The 25339-nt window shown below is 37.4% G+C and overlaps 3 protein-coding genes across 3 annotated transcripts; all 3 read left to right on the forward strand.

The window, feature by feature from the left end:
• Nucleotides 1-730: 730 nt before the first annotated feature.
• LOC117617315 (brefeldin A-inhibited guanine nucleotide-exchange protein 2-like) lies at nt 731-10677 on the forward strand. Its single transcript, XM_034346653.1, has 11 exons — nt 731-2317; nt 3373-3690; nt 3904-4249; nt 4328-4750; nt 4838-5124; nt 5458-5731; nt 6995-7494; nt 7578-7899; nt 8029-8410; nt 8533-9218; nt 9762-10677. Exons 1-11 carry the CDS (start codon nt 1137-1139, stop codon nt 10368-10370), a joined length of 5328 nt encoding a protein of 1775 aa, XP_034202544.1. The 5' UTR covers nt 731-1136; the 3' UTR covers nt 10371-10677.
• A 483-nt stretch (nt 10678-11160) lies between these two features.
• On the forward strand, nt 11161-12298 carry LOC117617158 (probable calcium-binding protein CML23). Its single transcript, XM_034346436.1, has one exon. The coding sequence runs from the start codon at nt 11483-11485 to the stop codon at nt 12098-12100; it is 618 nt and encodes a 205-aa protein (XP_034202327.1). The 5' UTR covers nt 11161-11482; the 3' UTR covers nt 12101-12298.
• Nucleotides 12299-23312: 11014 nt separating this feature from the next.
• LOC117619498 (AT-hook motif nuclear-localized protein 22-like) lies at nt 23313-24893 on the forward strand. The gene has a single exon (XM_034349471.1). The coding sequence runs from the start codon at nt 23903-23905 to the stop codon at nt 24842-24844; it is 942 nt and encodes a 313-aa protein (XP_034205362.1). The 5' UTR covers nt 23313-23902; the 3' UTR covers nt 24845-24893.
• The last annotated feature ends 446 nt before the right edge of the window (nt 24894-25339 follow it).

Raw genomic sequence — 25339 nt, forward strand, 5'->3', positions numbered from 1 at the left:
AATGGAACCATATATTTTCTTTCACTTGGTTATCGTTTAAATTTTAACTTTTTTGGTTATAAGATCTGCAGAGAATCTTCATTTTAATTTTGTTTGTACCAAAAAAAAAATATATTTTGTTTCCCTAATTATACTCGATGTGATTGTATTACATTATGCCTGAGAAATGAAATTTATTTACAACAAAAGCTTTTGTAAGTGTTTTTTGTTTTCCCTTATACGGCACCATTTTCAAGATCCAAATTAAAAGAAAAAAGTGAATTTATGTGTTTTCTATTTTAGAAGCAAGACATTGACTCATGGCCCATCAACAATCATAGGAAATCGATAAAATAAAGTAAAATAAATTTAATTTAATGCCTTGCCTTGCCTTACAAGCTTCGGTTGTTCTTGAGGATCTCACATTGCGAAATTTTACTTTTGCAAAATAGTTTATAAAATCTTGAGTTTCTTTATCTTTGTAACAAACTTTTAAATTCTAAAATCTATTATGTTTTTACCATGCTCAACGCCTTTCTCATCTACATATATGATTTGAACTCGACACCTATCTTTTCAGAAGTGTCAATTTTAGATTTGAAAGTAACGGCTCATATATATTTCCTAGATTTGATAATTCATTTATTTAAAAAGAAATTATTATTTATTTATTTTCCAATTTGCAAACAAAAAAAGTAAAAAAAGAAAAAAGGAAAAATTAATTTTTGATTCAAAGTCCAAAGCAGAACATTTTATTGGATTGAATACTGAGAGCTTCCACAGAACAGCATTTAAAAACAGAGTGATCAATCTCATTTGTCAAACGTCCAACAAAATACCAAAAACACCCATCAAATTCAACGAACCTTCCACGCCGTTCCCCTCAGCTATCAAGGCCATTTCCGTCATTAAAAATCCAACCATTGGACCTCCCCTCCATGAGAAAACGCGATCCAAATCTCAACTTCTCCTCCTCCTCCTCCTCCCTCTCACTGCTCTCTCTATCTCTTCTCTCTGTGAAGCTCTCTATGCCACTGATTCAACCCGCTCACCGAGTCACGAACCCTCCTCAGCTGGCTTCACACTCTGAAGCTTCAAATCCCTAGCCATTTCTCCAGATCCGGCTCACTGAGTCACCAGTCGTAGCCAGCTCGGGAATGGCTTCTTCGGAAGCCGATTCCCGTCTGAGGGAGGTGGTGGCCCCAGCCCTCGATAAGATCATCAAGAACGCCTCATGGCGCAAGCACGCCAAGCTCGCTAGCGAATGCAAAGCCGTGCTCGAGCGGCTCAGCAACCCATCTAAGTCTAAACCCGACTCCAATTCCGACCCGGAATCGTCCGGGCCGGGTCCTCTCCACGACGGAGGCTCCGAGGAGTACTCCGTCGCCGACTCCGAGTCCATTCTCAGCCCCATCATCAATGCCGCCGGCTCCGGCGTACTGAAGATCGCTGATCCGGCCGTCGATTGCATCCAGAAGCTTATCGCCCATGGATACCTGCGCGGTGAGGCCGACGCCTCCGGCGGCGGCGCCGAGGCGAAGTTGCTTACTAAATTGATCGAGTCCGTGTGCAAATGCCACGATTTGGGGGACGATCAGATGGAACTTCTGGTGCTGAAGACGCTGCTGTCGGCGGTGACGTCGATATCGCTGCGAATTCATGGGGATTGCTTACTTCAGATAGTGAGGACCTGCTACGACATCTATCTGGGAAGTAAGAATGTTGTTAATCAGACGACAGCGAAGGCGTCGTTGATCCAGATGCTGGTGATTGTGTTCAGAAGAATGGAGGCAGACTCTTCGACAGTTCCGATTCATCCGATCGTGGTGGCCGAGCTGATGGATCCAATTGAGAAATCCGATGCGGACGGGTCGATGACAATGTTCGTGCAAGGGTTTATCACCAAGATTATGTCAGACATTGATGGAGTTTTGAACCCAACAACGCCTACCAAGGTGTCGCTTCGTGGGCACGACGGGGCATTTGAAACGACCACAGTGGAGACCACTAACCCTGCCGATTTGTTGGACTCAACAGATAAGGATATGTTGGATGCCAAGTACTGGGAGATTAGTATGTACAAGACCGCGCTGGAGGGCCGCAAAGGTGAATTGGCGGATGGAGAATTGGAGAGAGATGAGGATTTGGAAGTTCAGATTGGGAATAAGTTGAGAAGAGATGCGTTTTTGGTGTTTAGAGCTCTGTGTAAGCTGTCCATGAAGACTCCGCCTAAGGAGGCATTGGCAGATCCGGAGTTGATGAAGGGAAAGATTGTGGCTTTGGAGCTTTTGAAGATTTTGTTGGAGAATGCCGGTGCTGTCTTTAGGACCAGCGAAAGGTACCTCACTACCACATCTCCTGCTAAAATGGTTATGCTTAGATGTTGCTATTTTGGGTTTACTGTTATCTATCATGCTTGAGCTGCATTGGTTGTAATTTTGTTATGTTTGTGAAGTACAGCACTTATGACGACTGCTATGTTTGCAATTTTGTGGAGATATATATTATATAGGGAATGTAGGCTTTAGTGTTTGGTAGTGAACCTAGTTGGTGCAAGAGGATTTGATCTCATTAACAGTTAAAAAGACTGATGTAGTACTGTTATCAAATGAAAATATTGCTCAAAATCGAGATGGAATGTAAATGTTTAACAGGTATGAAAAATTTATCATGAAAATAAAAAATGCCAAATCTTCTCAAATTGGTTTCCCAAGTATATAAGTTAAAGTGATACTTAGCATGATCATAGAACTTTAGACGGCAAGGGTGTGAGGAGTAGTAGAATCACAATATATCAATGTGTAGCTGGTAAGGCTGGTCGATAGATATGGTGGCTTCTTAGTTAAGACTGGTTATTGGATGCAAATTAAGGCTGGTGGATAGATATGATACTTGGCTTCTTAGTCCAGGCTTGCAGACTCATAATGCAGATATGTCGCCTCCACTCTGATGCAAATGAATTGGTATAAGTCTGGAGGTATTGAAGTGGATCCCCAGATTAGACACATTTGTGCAAAACATGTTTAATGTGGTTTATCCACGGATGTTGCTGTTTGATAGATCTTGGTTTAGTTTCCTGACAATGCAAATCAAACTGTTGTGCATGTTGGTCTTTTCTGCGAATTTGGTTTCTGGTGTGTGATCATGTGCATGTGCATGGTATAGCAGTTTTAATAATGTTCACAAAGTCTCCTAATATTCTTTTTCTTTTCTTTTGTTGAACAAAAAAAGCACTTCATATCTTTTAATTCAGTTCTGTTTCTCTGAAAAAAATGCTTTGAATTCAGTGAAAAAAACTTACGTTCTCCATACTTGTCTTCTTCATATTCTTGAATTTAGCTTTTTTTTCACCTACTTTGAAATCCATAAAGATGAATTTGTGATGTGGAACAGGTTTTTAGGTGCGATTAAGCAATACTTGTGTCTGTCACTGTTAAAGAACAGTGCTTCAACTCTTATGATAGTTTTTCAACTATCTTGCTCCATCTTCATTAGTCTGGTGTCAAGATTTAGAGCTGGGTTGAAAGCAGAGATTGGAGTATTTTTTCCTATGATTGTTCTCAGAGTTTTGGAAAATGTTGCGCAACCCAATTTTCAGCAGAAGATGATAGTGCTTCGGTTTCTTGAGAAGCTCTGTGTTGATTCCCAGATCTTGGTAGACATATTCATCAATTATGATTGTGATGTCAATTCATCAAACATATTTGAGAGGTATGTCATGTTCTGTCCTGTAGACTCCACTCCCTGATATACAATACTTCAAATTTCTAAAGCATTGAACACTAATAATAATATCTAGTTCCATCCATTTCGATAGCAGTTGTCCTGCATTGTTTCCACACCCTCATAGCATTGTGAATTACTTGGTCTTATGTTAACAGTTTTTGCGTTTTCCTTCTTTTCTTTTTGCCCTGATATTTCCAGGATGGTTAATGGCCTTCTTAAAACTGCCCAAGGTGTCCCTCCTGGTGTTGCCACCACATTATTACCACCACAGGAGGCAACCATGAAACTTGAAGCTATGAAGTGCTTGGTTGGTGTTTTGAGGTCAATTGGAGACTGGATGAACAAACAGTTGCGCATTCCAGATCCTCATTCTAACAAGAAATTTGACGCAACTGAGAATAGTCTTGAATCAGGAGGTCTTCCCATGGCAAATGGGAACAGCGAGGAGCCTGTTGAAGGATCAGACACTCATTCTGAAGCTTCTAGTGAGGCCTCTGATGCTTTGACGATTGAGCAACGACGAGCTTACAAGCTGGAACTTCAGGTAAGCAAATTGTCTGGAATGCCATCAGATTCATCTTTGGGCTTTTGAACTTGGAATCTGATGTATGTTTTGTGGCAGGAAGGTATATCTCTTTTCAATCGGAAACCTAAGAAAGGAATTGAGTTTCTTATAAATGCAAACAAGGTGGGCGATTCACCTGAGGAGATAGCTGCTTTTCTAAAAAATGCATCTGGCTTGAACAAGACTTTGATTGGGGATTACCTTGGAGAAAGAGAAGACTTGTCGCTAAAAGTAATGCATGCTTATGTGGATTCCTTTGAGTTTCAAGGATTGGAGTTTGATGAGGCAATCAGGGCCTTTCTTCAAGGCTTTAGGTTGCCTGGTGAGGCACAGAAGATCGATAGAATAATGGAAAAGTTTGCTGAGTGCTATTGCAAATGTAATCCAAAGGCTTTTACTAGTGCTGACACTGCCTATGTCCTTGCTTACTCGGTGATACTGCTCAATACTGACGCTCATAACCCGATGGTGAAGAACAAGGTGAGTTCACATATACCTGATCTGATTAGATGATTGAAACAGATAGCTGATAGATCTTCCTCTCTCTCTGGCCATTAAAACGTGCAGATGTCAGCTGATGATTTTATAAGGAACAATCGCGGCATAGATGATGGAAAGGATCTACCTGAGGAGTACTTGAGGTCATTGTTTGAACGAATATCAAGAAATGAGATTAAAATGAAAGAATATGAATTGGCTCCCCAGCAGATACAGTCAGTGAACCCAAACCGGCTTTTGGGCTTGGACAGTATCTTGAATATTGTGATCCGCAAACGGGGGGAAGAATTAGAGACCAGTGATGATCTTATCAAGCATATGCAAGAACAATTTAAAGAAAAAGCTCGCAAATCTGAGTAAGAACCAACTGAACTTAACTGATATCAAATGTTTGGTTTCCTTAATGACTTTTGCCATTCCTCTTTTATCAGGCCATAATTTCTTCAAAGGCCATAGGAGTTTAACTATTAGTTTTTAGGAGTTATTTTACCGGGGATTGTTAATCCTTGCTTGGCATAGCGGAAGTTTGACTAGACCAAGTTATGTGAAAATAAGTGCAAAATACATGTAGACATATTATCTTTCAGGAATTTTAATCTGAATTCTTTATGATGCTTGCATTACATAATCTATACTAAACTATCTATTAGATTTCATTCTTAGTTTATACTTGTATGGCTGTCTTGTAGGTCAGTATATTATGCTGCAACGGATGTGGTAATTCTTAGATTTATGGTTGAGGTATGCTGGGCTCCTATGCTGGCTGCATTCAGTGTTCCACTTGACCAAAGTGACGACGAAGTAGTTATTTCTCTGTGTCTCGAAGGCTTTCGTCATGCCATTCATGTTACTGCTGTAATGTCCATGAAGACCCATAGAGATGCTTTTGTGACTTCACTAGCAAAGTTTACTTCCCTCCACTCCCCTGCTGATATCAAGCAGAAAAATATAGATGCAATTAAGGTTGGTATATGGTTTTACGCTACCATAGTTTCTGTACAGGACGTGAAAGTTTAAATATTGTACTAGTTACTTTTCCTTCTTAATCAGGATGATGTTTTAAAGTAGTCTTATAGGGGAATATAGTGTTACTTATCGTTGTTTTTAACCTCGATACTATTTTGAACTGCTCGCTCACACCCTGTCTCTCTCTCCCTCTCCCCCACCCTAATTGTGTGTCTCTCTGTTTCCTTTGTTTTGGAGTCAATTTTTGGGTGTGAAGTTATTTTAGTTTTGCTTTCTCATGCTTAACCTGTCGTCCTTGTAGATATGTAATGCAAAAGAAATACTATTAACAGTTTGTGAGGAATTAATATGTCGACTTGAACAATGACAGACATCTCACATCATCTATCATCTGAGTCTATCCGTTATTTTTTGACAGTCTGCTTTCGATCCAGTAAGAATAATTTCCCAAGTGAAAATGATATCTTATGTTGGCTAAAAACTTGATTAACCTAGTCTTGCTTGTTTTAGATCTGCCAATTGTCTAATTATTGAAGGCTGAATGGTATATCTTGTGTGATTCTTGGGCATATAGGTTTATATTGTGGTCTTTGAATTGTTTCAAAGCTAAACCTTCTCAAAAAAAATTGTTCAAAGCTAAAAATGAAGTCTCTGGAAACAATTATAGGATGGTAGCTCACTGATGGTATACTTGTATTTCTCCTCTATTCCAAATAGATGAACTACTCTGAAATTGAGTGGTATATTTCGTTTTGTTGTCAGTTCTTTCCCAACACCCTTCCTCCACCATTCTTTATCCCTCCTTTCTCCCATGTACTCTCTGTATCTAACAAAAATTTGAAAACCAAAAGCGAAATGGTGTATCTTAGCTAGAATAAAGAGGCTGTGCTGTGTCGAGAATGAATCAGTAAAGGAAGGGAATACATTTGTAATTTGGAGCTGGAGGTGCATAGTCAGACGCTTTGCATGACTGGCAGAAGAGTGCTTAGAGAGTCGCAAATGTGCTTATGTAGTTATGTGTGAAATGAATGTTAACATGGTGAATAAAACATCTCTGATTTCGATTGTGTGACAGGGCCCCAGGGGTCTGGGTAATATGTTTGTCACTATGTTAATCATGTGCTATCATCTAATAGTATTGCAGAACTATTATTTCATGACCTGCTTACTGACCTATAGAAATTTACCTATTCAGCAGTATACTCAGGAGTTCAAGCCTTGAGATGGATCTGATGTTTTATTTGGTCATATTGTTTATAGGCTATAGTGACAATTGCAGATGAAGATGGGAACTACCTACAGGAAGCTTGGGAGCATATTTTGACATGTGTTTCCCGGTTTGAACATCTACATCTCTTGGGAGAGGGTGCTCCTCCTGATGCAACATTCTTTGCTTTTCCTCAGAATGAGTCAGAAAAGTCAAAACAAGCTAAGTCAACTATCCTTCCTGTTTTAAAAAAGAAGGGGCCAGGAAGGATGCAGTATGCAGCTTCTGCTGTGTTGAGAGGTTCATATGATAGTGCTGGTATTGGTGGGAATGCTTCTGGGATGGTCACATCCGAACAGATGAACAATTTGGTTTCTAATTTAAACATGTTAGAACAAGTTGGTGAAATGAGTCGCATATTCACACGGAGTCAAAAGCTAAACAGTGAGGCGATTATAGATTTTGTCAGGGCTCTTTGCAAGGTTTCTATGGAAGAATTGCGCTCAGCATCTGATCCTCGTGTTTTCAGCCTTACAAAGATTGTTGAGATTGCGTATGGATCACCCTTCAAATCTTATTTATTTGCTTTCTGTTACAAAATTGTAGAGTTTGACGTCAATTGTTTTCTTATAACAGGCATTATAACATGAACCGCATCAGGCTTGTATGGTCTAGCATCTGGCATGTGCTCTCCAATTTCTTCGTGACAATTGGTTGTTCTGAAAACCTGTCTATTGCAATTTTTGCTATGGATTCTCTACGCCAGTTGTCAATGAAATTCTTGGACCGAGAAGAGTTGGCTAATTACAATTTTCAGAATGAGTTTATGAAACCTTTTGTCATTGTTATGCGTAAAAGTAGTGCAGTGGAAATACGTGAATTAATCATCAGATGTGTCTCACAAATGGTTTTATCTCGGGTCAACAATGTTAAATCTGGATGGAAGAGCATGTTCATGGTACTGGAATATGTCCTATCTTTTCTTTTTGGGGATATATTTTATTCTACAGGGGATAATTATTAATTTGATTCATGAATTATTTTTCTTGCATACTGTTAATACTTGTTACTATTTGATTCTTTTCAGGTCTTCACTACCGCAGCTTATGATGACCACAAAAACATTGTACTCTTGGCCTTCGAAATAATTGAGAAGATTATTCGAGACTACTTTCCATACATTACCGAGACTGAAACCACTACTTTTACCGATTGCGTGAATTGCCTAATTGCATTCACCAATAGTAGATTCAACAAAGACATTAGCCTTAATGCTATTGCTTTTCTTCGGTTCTGTGCTACAAAACTTGCAGATGGAGGTCTTGGTTCCTCATCAAGAAATAAGGACAAGGAAGCTTCTGGAAAAATCTCTCCATCTTCACCTCAAGCAGGGAAAGATGGAAAACAAGAAAATGGCGAAATGCCAGATAAGGATGACCATCTCTATTTCTGGTTCCCTCTACTGGCTGGTAAGGATACAGCATAAATTGGTAGTTATAAGTGTAATGTTGCAAAACGTTTTGGTTATGTTGTTAAGCTTTTTAAAAACCACATTGGGAAATATTTTTATTCATTTTTGGTCTCTCTGCAGGTTTGTCCGAGCTTAGCTTTGACCCTAGGCCTGAAATCAGGAAGAGTGCCTTACAAGTGCTGTTTGAAACTTTACGTAACCATGGTCACCTTTTCTCATTACCTTTGTGGGAAAGGGTTTTTGATTCAGTGCTATTTCCAATATTTGACTATGTGCGACATGCTATTGATCCTTCTGGGGAAGGTTCACCAGGACAAGGGATTGATGGTGATATCAGCGATCTTGATCAAGATGCCTGGCTCTATGAGACATGCACATTGGCACTACAATTAGTAGTTGATCTTTTTGTCAAATTTTATAACACTGTTAATCCGCTTTTGAAGAAAGTTTTGGTGCTTCTAGTCAGTTTTATTAGACGACCTCACCAAAGCTTAGCTGGTATAGGTATTGCTGCATTTGTGCGATTGATGAGCAATGCAGGGGATCTCTTTTCAGATGAAAAGTGGCTAGAAGTGGTTTCATCATTAAAAGAAGCAGCCAATTCAACGCTTCCTGATTTTTCTTTCATTCTAAGTGGAGATGGCATCATTGGAAACCATGAACCTGCTTTGAGTAGAGAAGATAATGGAGGGTCCACTGTGTCTGGTAGGCCTGATGATGATTCAGAGAGACTGGGGACAAATTACCTTTATGCTGGCATATCTGATGTTAAGTGCCGAGCTGCTGTTCAACTTTTATTGATTCAGGTAACTACTACAATTATTAAGCACCTTCCTTTTACAAATATATGGCTTCATCAAACTTCTTGTGTATTTATGCTGTTTTTCATATGCTTCTTAAAGCCAAGTCACATTGATTATGTGCAGCTGTTGGTTATGTTTGAGTTGGCCTGAACTCTAGTCTCTTTTCATTAGTTGAACTTGATTTTCTGTGGACATACTTCAGAAAATTATGTTATTTGAATTATAGAAACAGCAAGTTTTTTTTGTTTGGGAACAAAATAACAAACAATAGGAACCATGCATACATCCACCGACACTTCTTGAGGATTGATCCCACCGACACTTGTATCAAAAGGGAGAAGGTGCATCTAGGTGAAGTACGATTATCAAATGTAACCGATACAAATTGGTTCTGTTAATTCTGATTTGTCAATCGAAAGTACAAAGAAAACGCTCTATTAGTGTGTACTAGTATTTACATGAATTAAATTGCATCTTTCTAATATTTACATGTTATCATGTCAATAACGTTTCCTGAAGTTTGCATGTTCTCATTAAATCTGGCAGGCAGTGATGGAGATCTACACCATGTATCGATCTCACCTTTCAGCGAAAAACACGCTAGTCCTCTTTGATGCTTTGCATGATGTGGCAACTCATGCTCACAAGATTAACACTGATACCACTTTACGGGCAAGGCTACAAGAATTTGGCTCCATGACCCAAATGCAAGACCCTCCACTGTTGCGTATTGAGAATGAATCTTACCAAATATGCCTCACATTCTTGCAGAATCTTGTAGAGGATAGGCCTCCAGGTTATGATGAGGAGGAGGTTGAGTCCTACATCGTGGACCTTTGCAGGGAGGTTTTACATTTCTATATTGAAGCTGCCAGCTCTGGAAAGGTATCCGAATCATCTAGTGGGCACCACCATTGGCTAATTCCTCTAGGTTCTGGGAGACGGAGAGAACTAGCTCAACGCGCCCCACTTATTGTGGCAACTCTCCAGACTATCTGTAGTTTGGGAGAGACCTCATTTGAAAACAACTTGTCTGAATTCTTCCCCCTACTTTCAAGCTTGATAAGTTGTGAACACGGGTCAAATGAGGTCCAGATTGCCCTCAGTGACATGCTGCGCTCATCGGTGGGGCCTGTGTTGCTTCGATCGTGTTGAGCAGGTGAGACAGGACCATGCAATTTGAGATGTATGATAATTTGATGCCAAGTCTTGTAGTCTTCATTTTCTTTTTTCTTTTTTCTTTTCTTCGTTATCAGAAATATAGTTTGATAGTGTATGAAGAGTTAGCGCAATGTTTCGGATTTGGTTGGCCAGTGAACCTTCTGTAGTCTATCCGAGAAGTACAGCTCCATTTAGAATTTAAACATCTCTTCAGGAGTTTTGATGTTGTATGCCTGTCCTGTCATATATTTTTTCGATTTTGAACAAAATGAAATTGAGAACCAACTATTTTTTCTGAAAATGAAAATTGCCCGTATTATACATTCAAGAAAGCCCATTCCCTTTCTCTTTCACAATGTTGGAAAGAGATCCAAAGTTCGATTCTTCAGTTCCCCAAACGAAAAAAGAAAAAGAAAAAAGGAACTCTGTTTTTCTGCTTTGGATATATTTATTTTATGATACGAGAACTTGTCTCAACCATTACTAAACATGACATCTTTTGGTGGCCGGCTGTGAAAACATTACTTTGATTATAGATTTTTTATATGGAGATAACTTTGATTAGGCGCGTTTTAGTAGACTTTCATAACAAGTTGGGGAGGGAAGAAGTTCAAGTGGTTTTAGTAAGATCATCTAATACTGCTACCTTTACTTGGAGTAAATACATGAACGTATTGATTAGCCACAAAACAAGAACCAGAGTCAAATAATTAGATCTCAATTTGCGGAGACCACAGGAGCCAAGCCAAGGACTGTAATATAAAGCGGTGAGAGTGATGTGTGCTATATATGCCGGCTTCTCTAGAATCATAACTCAGCTGGCATCCACCCAGCAAGACCTAATAAAACCCCAAAAGCTTCAACAGACTTGGTCCGATTCCCCATAGGCTATAGATATACATACAATCTCTCTCTCTCTCTCTCTCTCTCTCTCTCTCTCTCATATACATAGATGAGGATCTAAGAAAGAGCCGAAGTCTTGGTCTTGCAGGGCTATCTACTCAAAAAGAGCCATGCAAAAATCAACTCACTGCTGCTCTGCTCAACACCACTGATCTTTTTTTTTTTTTTTTTCCTTTCTGCAAAGCCTATAACTCTCTGTCATTATGAGTTGTATCAGAATTTGCTTGGCCTCATCTCTGCGGAGGATAACCAGTGGGTGCAGGAAAACCAGAAAGCAAGGGAAACTTTCTTCGAGCTTTGATGTGCCTGCAACCTCATCTTTTGCAGCCATGGAAGTCTCTAAGCAATTCAAGCAAGTGTTTGAGGTCATGGATTCAAATGGGGATGGGAAAATTTCCCCTCTTGAGCTCAGTGAAGTGCTCTCATGCCTTGGATACAAGAAGTCCATTGCCACAAAGGAAGCTGAAGGAATTGTGAGAGAAATGGATTGCAATGGAGATGGTTTTATAGACTTGGAAGAGTTCATGAATGCTGTGAATATTGATAGGTCAAGGAAAATTAATAAGAATAAGAATAAGAATAGTGAGTGTAGAAATGAGGAAGAAGACTCTGAGCTCATGGATGCTTTTCTTATTTTTGACACTGATAAGAACGGGAAAATTTCAGCCAAGGAGTTGCAGAGGGTTTTGGTTAGCCTTGGATGCCAAAGATGCAGTCTTAGAGAGTGCAGACAGATGATCAAAGGGGTTGATAAGAATGGAGATGGAGCAGTGGATTTTGAAGAATTTAGGTTGATGATGACAAGAAATTATGTGAATTGAAGATCAATAGGATTAAGTCAGATCAAGTCACGCTAGCTGCAGGAAAGAAGATGAGTTCAATCATTTCCAGGATCAATTTTAGAATGCATATATCTAATTTGTGTAAAGAGTTCAATCTTTTTCCAAAGAAAAAGGGTTGATTGTGTAACAGATATGCTTTAAATTTTGGCAGATTATTATGCCCTCTCATTTTCTCTCTCTCTCTCTCTCTCTCTCTCTCTCTTGTTCGACACAATTTTTGTCCGTAGCGTGGGTCCTCTCTATCTTTTGTTCAATCATTTCTAGGGTTTTAGAAAGCATATAGCCTGGGTTGCTTCTTATCTTGTGTGATGTGTCAAGAAAAAAACAAAACAATGCTAGACGGCATTCTTCCTGAATTGATAAGACCATAGAATATACGGTTTTTTCTTAGCTTCATTAATCACCATGTTCACAGCTTCTTTTTTTGGACTTGCCAACCAATGACCAAAAAACTCATTCAACCAAAGTCATACATATTTTTTGAATCCTTATCCAAAGATCCTAGAATATACCATTTAACAGTAAAAACCCACTCTTCAACTTCAAGGGCATTTGACAATTTTTTTTTTTTGAACAAACAAAAACCTTACAAAGAATATCGTCGAGGGATCTTTACACCATACAAATCAAAGTGTAATTTATGTAAAATACCTTCAGAAAAATGACATAGCCAAATACAAGAATTCGTACAAGCATGTCCATATTTTATGAGGATGTTGGTGTAGACTTCCCAAAGTTTGAACAAGTGTATTCAAAAGAAAGATTCGAAAGTTCAAAGATATATGCTTAAGTTCAAAAAGTGCTTTGAATTTTGTATCTCTCAAGTGCAAGATTGTTAATTAAAAGTTGGAAAGCTCTATGAACTCATTAGATTTTGTCGTTTTCTATATCCTTTTCTTGTTTCACTCATAACTCTAAACTCTGTTATAACTTTAGTGAAAGTACTATTTGATTCAAGGAGAAGTATAGTTCATCATGTGCAAGGGCGGAACTAGAAATTTTTTAATGGGTTGACTAGCTATATTTATTAGTTAAAAATTTAATGATCAGTTGTTTTGTACTTACAATTTCTATAGTCTTTGTAGAAATAAAAATATATATTAAATCATATAAACCACACTAGTTCATAGCTCAATGTCAATTGATTAATTTCCAATAATTTTTTTTTTTAAAAAAAAATCTTTGGAGACAAGTAATATTGGGGGAGGGAAAATCAAACCTTAGACAACGATAAATGGTCTTAACTATTTGAGCTACAAATTCCTTGCGATTTCCAATAAACTTTAACTTAAAACAAATACATATTAAATGTAACTAAAAACAATATATTATCAAAATAAAAATATATTCAACAATATAATTGAAAGTGTACCTATTCTAATGTGTATTTTATTTGCCATGGAACTAAATTCATAAAGAAATGAATTTTTTTTGGACTTTAATGGGTTAATACACAATGGGCTATATTTGAAAGAAAGCAAATATATAGGTTTAATATTTTTTTACCCCCAAAACTTCACTGGGCTACAGTGGTAGTTTCGCCCACAATCATGTGGAGAATAGGTGTGGAAGGACTATGGTTAATGGTTTAAATATTTTAAACTATAGATATCTTTCCATGAGATCTTTTAGCCATGTCTTGTGCCTTTATTTAGATTATGAGAGTACATTATATTGCTTTGATTCTTCTCACATATATATGAGTGACAATACCCAGTCAAATTTCAAGTGTTTTTTATTGGAGTGAATATCCTTGGTGAGATTTGAAGTTGAAGCATGTTTTTATTTGGTTATTTAACTTTTGTGAAGCTTAAATTGTGGGTTGTATTAATGTTGGCTATTTCACATGCTACACTTCAAGTTGTTCAATTAAAGTTTGGTTAACCCTTTGATAATGTCTTGAGTTATTGTTGCTTATTTCTTGGAAGTTAGCTAACGGTTGGTGATTATCTCTGAGATCAATAATATTGGGAAGTTAGTTGCTTGTTTGTGTTGAGTCTTTGTTATTATGCTTTGTTTTGCTTGAGGACTAGTAAAATTTGAATTATGGCTATTTTATATGTGCATTATTTATTCTATTTTTATACCCTTCATATTTGGTTTTTAAAGGACAAATTGATTAAAAAAGGCTTATTATGACTTTCCTTATTTTTAGCTTTTTTGTGCGCTTAAAAGGTGTTTGACGGAAAATCGACATTTTGGAGGAATTTTAGCACAAGGTCAATTAGAGATGAAAACTAAGACATTAAGATCATTGTGTGGATTTTTTACGAATTTTTCATGGAGGCAATTGTTCCAAAATTTCAAGGCAAGATATCCTAAGTTGAAATCCTATCAGAATTGTGCTACTGTGAAAGATTAAAGATTTGAAGACTTTCCCAATTTTTCCAAGTGACATGTGATATATGCCTGAAAATCCACTCTTTCAAGTTCATACACAACGGATAGAGGTGTTTCTTTTCTGTCACATGATGGATAGAGGTTCATATGCAAGAATTGAAACAGTAAATGAACGGTTGGCCCATGTGTTCTACTCTATGCACTGACTCAATTTACAAGAATTCTATAGTGAGGGCCTTAGCCCTTAGGTGAGGTCCTATCTCTTAATCGTTAGATCAAATTGGTTAGTTGTTAGATCAAATTAGTTAACCTGATATGACGGTTAATACATAAGATCTCACCTAAGAACCATAGATAAAACCCTCACTATAGAATGACTCCACTAATTTAATCCATGCATATTTTATTTGGGCCAATTTGACTGGGCAAAAATATCAAGGAAATACAGCGCACTAGGCCATTCATAAAGCCTGTACACATGGGATGGGCCAATTTTGATCTGAAATACCTGTTGTAACTTGTAAGGTTGGTCCAGGGCTTTTTGGTTTTTTGGAACGACCGGGGCTTATTGATGCATTTATTTCGACCTGAGAACTTGAACTTCAGCAAACTCCTAGATAGTTTGATGAAGAAATAAAAGCTAGGATATTCTTTTGTGTCAAAACCTCTGGGCATTTTTCATGTCCATTAACCTCACGAATTGGCACTTCTTGGGAGCCGAATTTGCTAATTCTTCTAGAAAATTTTTGACAGATTTGGACTATTTTTGTAGATAGACATGGATCATTTATGTCTATCTCTCTCATCATGTGATGACATATATATGTTTTTCTCTTCCCATCTTGGGCAAACTTTTTCTTTTATTCTCCTCTCAAAACCGATTAGAACTTTCGAACTGATAAAAGTAAGCAAATATAATCATGCACAAAACCCTAATTGCAGCTTTGGGGATACTTAAATACACAAAAAACTTATAGGCGTAAACTGCCTGTTCATTTTAATATAGTCACGATTTGATGGCTGTTATCTTCAGAGTTCAGGCAAACTCTTCTTTTTAGTACAGTCGACATGTAACCCACAATCCCAACATAAATATAATTCTTGCAGTTATTTATTTGAGTATGTTTGCTCATCACATACAAACAGTAAATTAAATATATATGCTTGTCAATCAAGACAATTTTGTTCTTGTTCTTGGATAGCTTAAGTTAGTAGGTCTGATCACAAAACATCCTAGAGCCATAATTTTTGTATCCCAACTTGATTTATCCATTTTTCAGTGAATTATTATATATGGGGACAATTTTTTATGTGGGTATTAAATTAAACTGAAGATTATAAATTACTTTTTTTTTCTTCCTAGTATTGTCTAATTAATTATTAATCTTACCAAAATCTCAAACTTGTGGGTAGAATGTTTAGTTGCACTTCCAAATATGTGGGAGACCATATTTTTTTGACTTAGACATATATATACATACATATATACATATACCAATTAATTTATTTGGTTAATAATATAAAAGTTCACTTATATCATGGGTGGATAATGTTCTTATAATCCATTTTGGTGGTGTAATGAATGACCAAAGATTTGGATCCAAGCCTATTGTGTCAAAACAAAACCATGTATATTGATTTTTTTATATTTTATAATACAAGTAAGTAATAGCCTAAATTACTCTAATTCACGAGAAGGGGAATTCGAGCTTGGATGTAAAAAGAGTTGAATCATTGTCCTAGCCAACTGAATTAACTCACTCAGTTTGCTTTTCAAATTGATTCTTAAAATGCCATATATATGCCAAAATGCTTCTTAGTTGGTTGCTTTAAAGAAAGCCATTATTTTGAAATGGGTTCCAAAACTTAGCACCCCACAAAGGGTGTATTAAATCATAAAATTGTTGGAGCATAGTAGTTTATAGAGAAGCAACCCCTATCTATCTACCAATTAAGCAAGCAAGCAAGCAACCAAACCAATCATATCAAAGCCCCTAACAAAGTTAGAGCGTTGACATTATTGTAAGCCAATTGCAATTCTAGATTTAAATTCATTTCGAAGAGGCCAAAAAAGCAGGTGAACAGATGACCACCACAAATAATTTCTATTGATTCCAAATCCATCGCCATCTACATCACATGGCAACCTCAGTTTTTGCTCGGCTGTTTAGGCCCTAAAATATTCCCAATGCTCAATGCAAATTTCCATTAATTTCAGTTTAATATTAACCGAAAAAGTCTCAATTGGCTTTGGATTGGCCTTCAATTCCATCGAGGCCAAGAAACGATGCAACAATCTCAAGCCACTTCGAGTGAAAAGCGGCTTGTGGGAGAGTGAGAACATGCAGCATTGTGGCAGATTCGAAGCCCCATAGGTGCCCTTCACATGGAAGATTGGAAGTGATACTAATTTTTTATTTAATTAATTACTTTTTGGAGTGGTCCATATATAGGGTTCTTTATGGATTAGCTTTATAATTAATAACATAATTTTTTATTTGGATTTAGATAATGGGGTTCAATTATAGTTTAATAAAAGGGTTCGAGTTGATTAAGATAAGCACCACAATATTTAATTATATTATTTTTGTACTGTCGACAAAGCCAAAGCTAGCTAAGCTAACTTTCATTTCTTCTACTCTACTCTCTTAAGGGAAGACTATGTTTTTCTTGAAAACTTAACTTGCATTCATATGTATGTTCACCAATTTCAACAAATAAATCGTTTCTTAATTGTTTTTCTTCTGAATTTTTAAGATTGTGTTCAATGAACCCCGTGAACTCAACGCTGCTTTGGACTTGGTTGCACTTCACGTATGAACCCAAGAATCTTGGTCTAGGACCAAGCTACTCTAGCTAAGATTATGACACAAACAATTCCTTAAATTGAGGTACTACCCACAGATAATGGGCTTAGTCAGATTGGCTAGAGCGGATATGCTTCCCACTCTACACTCGAGTTTGAATCCTCATTTTTGTAGTTTAAATTAGTTTAAAGTAAATTATCACTAAGGATATATGCATCATGGAAGTAAAGTTGACACATAAAATATATTTGTAACATTAATATCTGCACTTGCAAATATAATTTAATTAAAGTGATGTGATGTGATACGTAGTGTTCATTCTATGATGTGTCTGCTTCTGGGTTCGTTTATATATATAAATGAACCAAAACTTGAATTTCAAAGTGCATGGAAGTAAATATGGATTAATTTTAAATTAGTTCAAGATTTGACAGGTGAAGCTTGCTTATAATAAGTGAATGAAGCATGAGAAAAGGTGTTTGAATCTAGCTAATGGACTTTGAAGGGTTACTGGAGATGAAGAGAATATTAATTTGAAGTTTCAATACCTAACAATTTTAGAGTTGGTGTTGCTGAATGCGCCGTTGACTGCCTCAAGAAAACGATGGTTTGTTTTAAAATAAAAGTTTTAAGTTTCTGTTTGTTTCTTGTGAGAAAGAGAGGGATGGTTTGCGGTGTTAGATCACTACAAATAATTTTCTAATATTAAGGGGTGTTTCTTAGAGAAAGAGTGGGAGGAGAGGACTTGGCTGAATTTGATTAAAGGGAGAGACATTTAGATTCTCTTTTGGCCAATAACTTTCTCTGTTTCTTTGGTTATTCTCTCTCTCTCTCTCTCTCTCTCTCTCTCTCTCTCTCTCTCTCTCTGTAGAACCAGATTGACATTGATATTCATTATAAGCTTGCTAAGGGTTAGAATGACAGCTTGTATCGGCATATATACGAAAAGTACATTGACAAGTAATGGATCCAGTGTCACATATCTCTTATCCCATCTTGAAATTTAGATAATGAAGAAATTTTAAGACTTTTGCAGGTTTGAGTTGAACAACAAGTAGGGAAAGACAAAAAATTAAACTATATAATTAAGTTTTGTTATACGCAAATTTTCTCTTTCCAGATAATCTGATAAGTTACATACTTTTAATATGAATTATTCTTTGCGTGGAATATGACATCATAAAACACTATCGTTTCTTAAATAAGAGAGTCAAACTTAATTATATATGTAAATATTTTTTGAGAAGTCAAACTGAAAAGGATTTAGAATTTCAGAATAACTGAAAAACTGGTTAATTACATACATATTTTCTCGTTCAATAGTTCAACCAACACAATATTGTAGCCAACGTCCCTTCTCTAATCCTCTCAAACCAGAGCTTAACAGATAACTAATCTGCTACAATTATAATTAGTTTAACTGATCACTAGCTGGTATTAACCAACTCCTTGCTGTATTAGCATCTCAAGTGGACTTTGAGCTGCCAAATGATTTGGCTTGTTCTGTGTTTATAACTTTATGCTTGACTTGATAGATTGCTAACATTAATGTTGTCCATAAAATAATAGAGCTAGAGTAATTCTTCTGGCCACCGTTAATCTTAGTCATTAAATTAAGAGATGTGAAGGCGAAAGTAAAGTTAGAATACATGAGATTACCATATTTAACCGAAGTGTAGTATTATTACTATACTCAATACGTGCGATGGTCGTATATGATATACATTTTAATTTCTCAATGAATTAGAGAGTTAAATCCTTGACTTATCTTAATTCCAACTCATTTTCTCGTAGACTCTCGCTGTTTAGACTATCCTCAATAAAATTGTTTATAATATCAACCTGCATTAATATCTAGATTTATAGTATGCCCTCACATTTTTAGTTACCTACACAAGTACAAATCTAGTACTCTTTGTTTCGCACATAAATACCCAATATTGTAAAATGACCTTAAATATCTTCGTACGATACAACTAGGTTATGATTAAAAAAAAAAATTTGTTTTTATAAAGAGTGTGAGTGACATAGAGCAATGAAATGGGGGTTTGATTGATTCATGAAGATTGAGCGCGTGTGAGAGACAGTGACACCCCCACACCAAAATGATCACTCTCTCTCTCTCTCTCTCTCTCTCTCTCTCTCTCTCTCACTCACACTCAAAACATCAAATCAAACCAAAACACCAAACAAAGAGCTTTCATTTCATTCGACCTCTCCAGCACATAAAAAGGCCTCTCTCTCTCTCTCTCTCTCTCTCTCTCTCTCTCATATTCATTCACGCCCACACGCTGTGGTTTGCCATTCAACCTACACCAAGCACCATTGACGATGCAGTCAAACTGTCTCCCATATCATTTATGTTCCAATGGCCCTCACTTTTTCAAGTTAATTGCATCACTGCAGCTGCTTCCCAATTCATCATCAATTTATAACCAAAATTAATTCTAACCAAAAACATTAAAAATAAAAAACAAACACATGTTTCATCAAAAGAAAAACCCTTTATACTTATGTACTTTCCTGACCATATAGCTCAGTCAAAATGATATCATTTAGATTGAACCCATTCCAATTTTGCTATAACATAAAGACAAAAATCTTGCATACAATTATAGTTTTTCTTTTCTTTTCTTTTTTTGTTTCCTCAAGAAATAAAAAAATTTGGAATATCATTACCATGTATATATGGACATGTATGGATGTGGAGAAGCATGAAGCATGGGGACATGACTTTGGTTGGAAGGTTTGGTTTCCTTGCATTCCGCGAAAGAGATTCAAGTTTAAGCAAGCAAGTTAGCTGCGATCGATCAAGTGTAAAACCATGCACGTGTTTCTGAGTTCGACGCTTGCGTCAGCAACTGAGAGAGCCTCACTACATGCCAACAATCCAACGGTGCCGTGATCACCTATAAAAAACTTATACAAATAAATCCAATTTTGTTCATCAACGACTCTTGTTGGTTGTGATCATCGATTTAATTCCATTCCTATATGAAACGTTTATTTGGACAGAGAGATATTATAATAAATTTAAAACATGAAACATGTATGACCGTTCGATTTCATACGTTGATAAATTTGACTCTAATACTACAAAAGAAAGTTTAAGTTCAACTCAAAAATTAATTGGCAACTTTTTATAAGTCCTTGTACTAGCTAGGTTACTTTCCAATTTCTTCAAATTCTCACATTAACCAAAAATCTACCGTAAAGAACTCATCAAATTCGAACTTATCCAAAAAGTCTCATGATCTTAAAGTCAATTATATCCTAGTGTTTTAGCTGACATGTTGGGATTGACTACCCTAAATTAATGTTGAATCACATGCATAAATTAACTGTATATAGATCATGCAAGTAAGTAACTATACTTAACTGTTATGGTTTCCAATGCAGCTTATCATATAATGGCTTAAAATTCCATTGATTTCACTGTTACTGCTTTTATTACTTTTTGATACATTGTCACAATCTTAACAAATATGTTTTCATACCAATTAGTCTTTGATTTAGTGAAATATTATACAGGTGACGGAGACGGTATATATTTGTGATGAGTTGATATACTTAGTTGTGGTTAGTAATGCAACTTTGTTATTGGTATGTTAACACATTTAACAAAGCTATCCTTTATATGTAATAAATATCAAAAGTTTGAATACAACATGACATGACATGCTATTATTTTACATGTTTACTCTAGTATTACCATATTGAATTCTCGATAAATTTACTATGTACGTACCATATTAAATTCTCAATAAACATGTTGAATAGAGATCTGAATGAAATTATATAGCAAGTACAAATTTGTTGGAATATTTGTCCTAACGAAAGTTTTGGTTTATAAGATGCCCCGATCATTTAAGGGCATGAATAACGACAAAATGGCTTGATGGTAATTAATCAAGGCTTAAATGTTGAAATGGTCCTTGTGTTTTACCTTATCGGTCAATTTAGTCCTTGTGTTATTAATTTGGCCAATTTAGTCCCTGTGTTTGTATTTGTTAACAAATTTGATCCTTTCTGTCAAAATTATGTTAAAACCTAAAAAAAGAACATTTGAAATTAATTTAAAATTTTAAACTCAAATAATAATAATGCTAAAATGATTAAAACCCACACAACCTCAACCTCCAATGGTCTCGATTCCTATAGGAAAAAAAAAGGGTTCTTAGTAGAATCGATGCCTACTCTTTTCTTGCTGCAAATTTTCTTCTATCTTATATTTAAGATTTTCTCATACTCCACCCTTCATCTCTCTTTCCTCTCCGATCCATTGGTCTGAATGTCGTCGACTTTTGCTGCAGCCAGGATGATCAATTGGCGGTAGAGCCGTCAAGCTTACGGTGACCGGCTATGATGATCTTAATGATTTGTCTCAGAGAGAGAGAGAGAGAGAGAGAGAGAGAGAGAATTTTCAGTTTGAATTTAAAATTTCATAATCAATTACAATTTTTTTTAAAATTAATATTTTTAAAGGAATGGACCACATTAACTAACATATACAAACAGAAATACCAAATTAGCCAAATTAATAACACAGAGACTAAATTGGCCTATGAAATAAAACATATGAATCATTTTAACATTTAAGCCATTAATCAATTAGGTAAGTCACTAATAATTGGATTGGAAGAGAAGATAGAAGGAGCCGGGGAGAGCCACGTCATCACAAAAATCAGAAACTTGAAAAGACATCAACTGATGGAGGGGAGGGAGGGAGGATCAAAACGAACGAGGGTCGCCCGTAGGACACGCCCTGACTCCCCCTCCGCCGACCCCAATTGCTCGTGGGCGGGCCCCACTTCAATTTCCCATGAGACCGACTCCCCAACCGCAGTGAAATGACAACTTCACCCCGGCCTGCTGCTGCTGCTGCTGCTTCTTCCAGTGAAAGAAATTACGTGTCACATGACTCACATGCAGTCAGTCTTCTTCCTTTTCCGTTATAACCTTTTTTTTTCTTCCTTACATTAGGCTTACATTTAGATGGTGTTAGTTGTTAATTAATTAAAAGCACCTGGTTGGTTGTGTAGGCGGATGGAAAGTTTGCTATAATGAATGAATTAATTTATGCTCGAAGTTCATACATGTATTGTTGTAGCCGAGAATAAATTATTAAAAGTCTCATAACACTTTGTATATATCTGTTTATCATGTGATAAACGAAATAGACTATAAAATAATGTCTTGAAAGTTTTGCAACTCGCTAACTGATTAGGTCTTAAAAGCTCAAAATTAAAGAGAGAAGTAGGTTTTTGTTGGGTTTACAATTTACAAAGGGGTTAAGAGAAATAAAGCAGGAGTAAATAACCGGGTGAAGAAATGAGCTTAGTTTCTTTGTGAAGGCATGTGTTTCTCATTCCTGGTTTTTAATTAAATTCTGCATCGATGAGTGAGACTAGTGATATATATAATAAGGCATATGCAGACTGCAGGAGAGAAGAAAGATATATTGCCTGCCTGTTATCAAGGTTAGGAGATTGAGCATATGCACATGAAAATTAAGCAATAAATCAAGGTTAGGAGATTGAGCAAAGAAGAGAAGATCGCTAGAAAAATCATGAGCTAGTGAGCGCAGGCTTATAATTAATTAATTAACCATGGACTCATAGTCATGGCAAAAGAAGACAAATTTAATTACTAAAGAAAAAGAGCTTAGGGGAGAGCATGGGGCTCCGGTGTTGGGGCCCCCCGAGGAAGGGAGAGTGAGTGAGAGCAAGAGACAAAGAGCAGGGCGGTGGGACCCACACACCGTCCATGCGCACGCTGTCTTACCAAAACTAATTGAAGGAGGGTGTCATCATCAACCATTCATTCATCCATCAACCCATCAATCCATCAATCCATGGTACCACATCATCGATCCGATTAAATTCCTCCAGACCTAACCCTAAAATATTATATCCAGCAAGGCACACCAACATCATAACCCAAAAATCAAACAGCCTCTCTCTCTCTCTCTCTCTCTCTCTCTCTCTCTCTCTCTCTCTCTCTCTCAAAAGTCTTCTCATCAATCGAAACCCCAAAAAGCTCAATTCATTCATTCAATCCCAACAGTTCTAAAACTAACACCACTACCACCTTCTTCCCTTGAGAGGCCATGGCCAAAATCCCACAACTCTAATTCTCTCTCTCTCTCTCTCTCTCTCTCTCTCTCTGTTTCTCTACTCTCTTACTTGTTTCTCTATCTTCCTTTCTTAATTCCTCCCAAATTCTTAACCAAAACCGACTACAAAGTTAAGCAAACTCACTCACATGATGATGATGAGAAGAGAAGAACAAGAAGAAGAAGAGTAATTTCGTACAAGGAAGAAAGATGGTTGATTGTTCAGCTCTTTCAGCTGAATATTTGGTGGGTATGCCCTAGAAAGACTTTCCCTTTTCCTTCTTTTCAATTTGGCGAAGATTAGTAGCCCCATTCTCTTCCTCACCAAATACCCAAAAAAGACAGTAAAGGAAAAAAAAGAAAAAAAGGAAAGTAAATAGAACAAGCCCTCCATATCTATCTCCCTCGATCCTCAAATATCTTTTGTTGTTGGGTTTTGCTTAATTGCATATATAAGAGCTAGAGAGAGCTAGCTCCTGAGCTCAAAATTAGGTTTGCAAGAAAAATATAGACGAATATATGGATCCAGTAGCAGCACATGGGCGTCCACTGCCTCCTTCTTTTCTTTCTAGAGATCTCCACTTACATCCTCACCACCAATTCCAGCACCACCTCCACCACAACAACCACAATTCTGAAGACGAGCAGAACAGCAGCGGTGGAGGAGGCCTAATTAGCCGCGGCATCAAGCGCGATCGCGATGAGAACACCTCCGCCGCCACCACCTCCTTGGAAGGTAAGGAACTGGGCTCCACCAGTGCCGGGGAGGGCGAGATCACGAGGAGACCCCGGGGCCGCCCCGCGGGCTCCAAGAACAAGGCCAAGCCCCCCATCATCATAACCCGGGACAGCGCCAATGCTCTCCGATCCCACGTCATGGAAGTCGCCAACGGCTGCGATATCATGGACAGCGTCTCCACTTTTGCCAGGCGCAGGCAAAGAGGAGTTTGCATCCTCAGCGGCAGCGGAACCGTCACTAATGTCACTATAAGACAACCGGCCTCCCCGGGATCTGTGGTCACCTTACACGGCAGGTTTGAAATTCTGTCGCTTTCCGGGTCCTTTTTGCCCCCTCCTGCCCCGCCCGCTGCTTCAGGTTTGACTATATACCTGGCCGGCGTGCAGGGCCAGGTGGTCGGGGGAGGGGTTGTGGGCCCGCTCCTGGCATCGGGCCCGGTGGTGATCATGGCAGCGTCTTTTGGTAATGCAGCTTATGAGAGGCTGCCTCTGGAGGAGGAGGAGGAGCCTGCTGCCGCAGGGCAGGTGCCGGGAAGCGGACACCTCGGGTCTCCCGGGGTTGGTGGGCAAGAACATCAACAGCAGTCGATTCAGCAGCAACAACAGCAACTATTGCAAGATCCTAATGCACCGTCGCTTTTTCATGGGATGCCGCAAAGTCTACTAAATTCATGCCAATTGCCTGCTGAGGGATATTGGGGCACAGCACGCCCTCCTTATTGACTGACTGATCGCTAAGCAAGAAAAGAAGCTCACTGTGTTTTTTATTTTTCTTAATCTAAGACGGATGGATGGATCCCTCTTTCTTTTTCTTTCTTTTTTTTTTTTTTTTTTCCAAATTAAACAGCTTTCGATTCTTCTTCTTTTATAAAATTTAGTTGATGTTTAATGAATTAGTTAATTAAAGATGTTGATTAGTTGTCATGGAATTGATTCATCTACATGGGTGTTTGGATTGAAAAATTTGATGGATTTTGGTGGGGGGGTGTTTGGTTTTACTAGTGGAATAGTTACTTCCAATTCACCTCAAGTGATTGTAGCTAGCTTAGAGATGAAGCATCAACAAGTTATGCAAAAAGGTTGGCATTCCATTTCACTCTCTCTCTATCTGCTGTCTCCCTTCAATTTTTCTTCTTCTTTTTTTTTTTGGTGTGTGGTTGGATTTCTTAGATTAATGTTTGTTCTCGATTTCTTATAGGTTTTGCTTGTATAGAATAC

The sequence above is a fragment of the Prunus dulcis genome, chromosome 2, assembly GCF_902201215.1.
Source record: "Prunus dulcis chromosome 2, ALMONDv2, whole genome shotgun sequence".
Lineage (NCBI taxonomy): Eukaryota > Viridiplantae > Streptophyta > Magnoliopsida > Rosales > Rosaceae > Prunus > Prunus dulcis.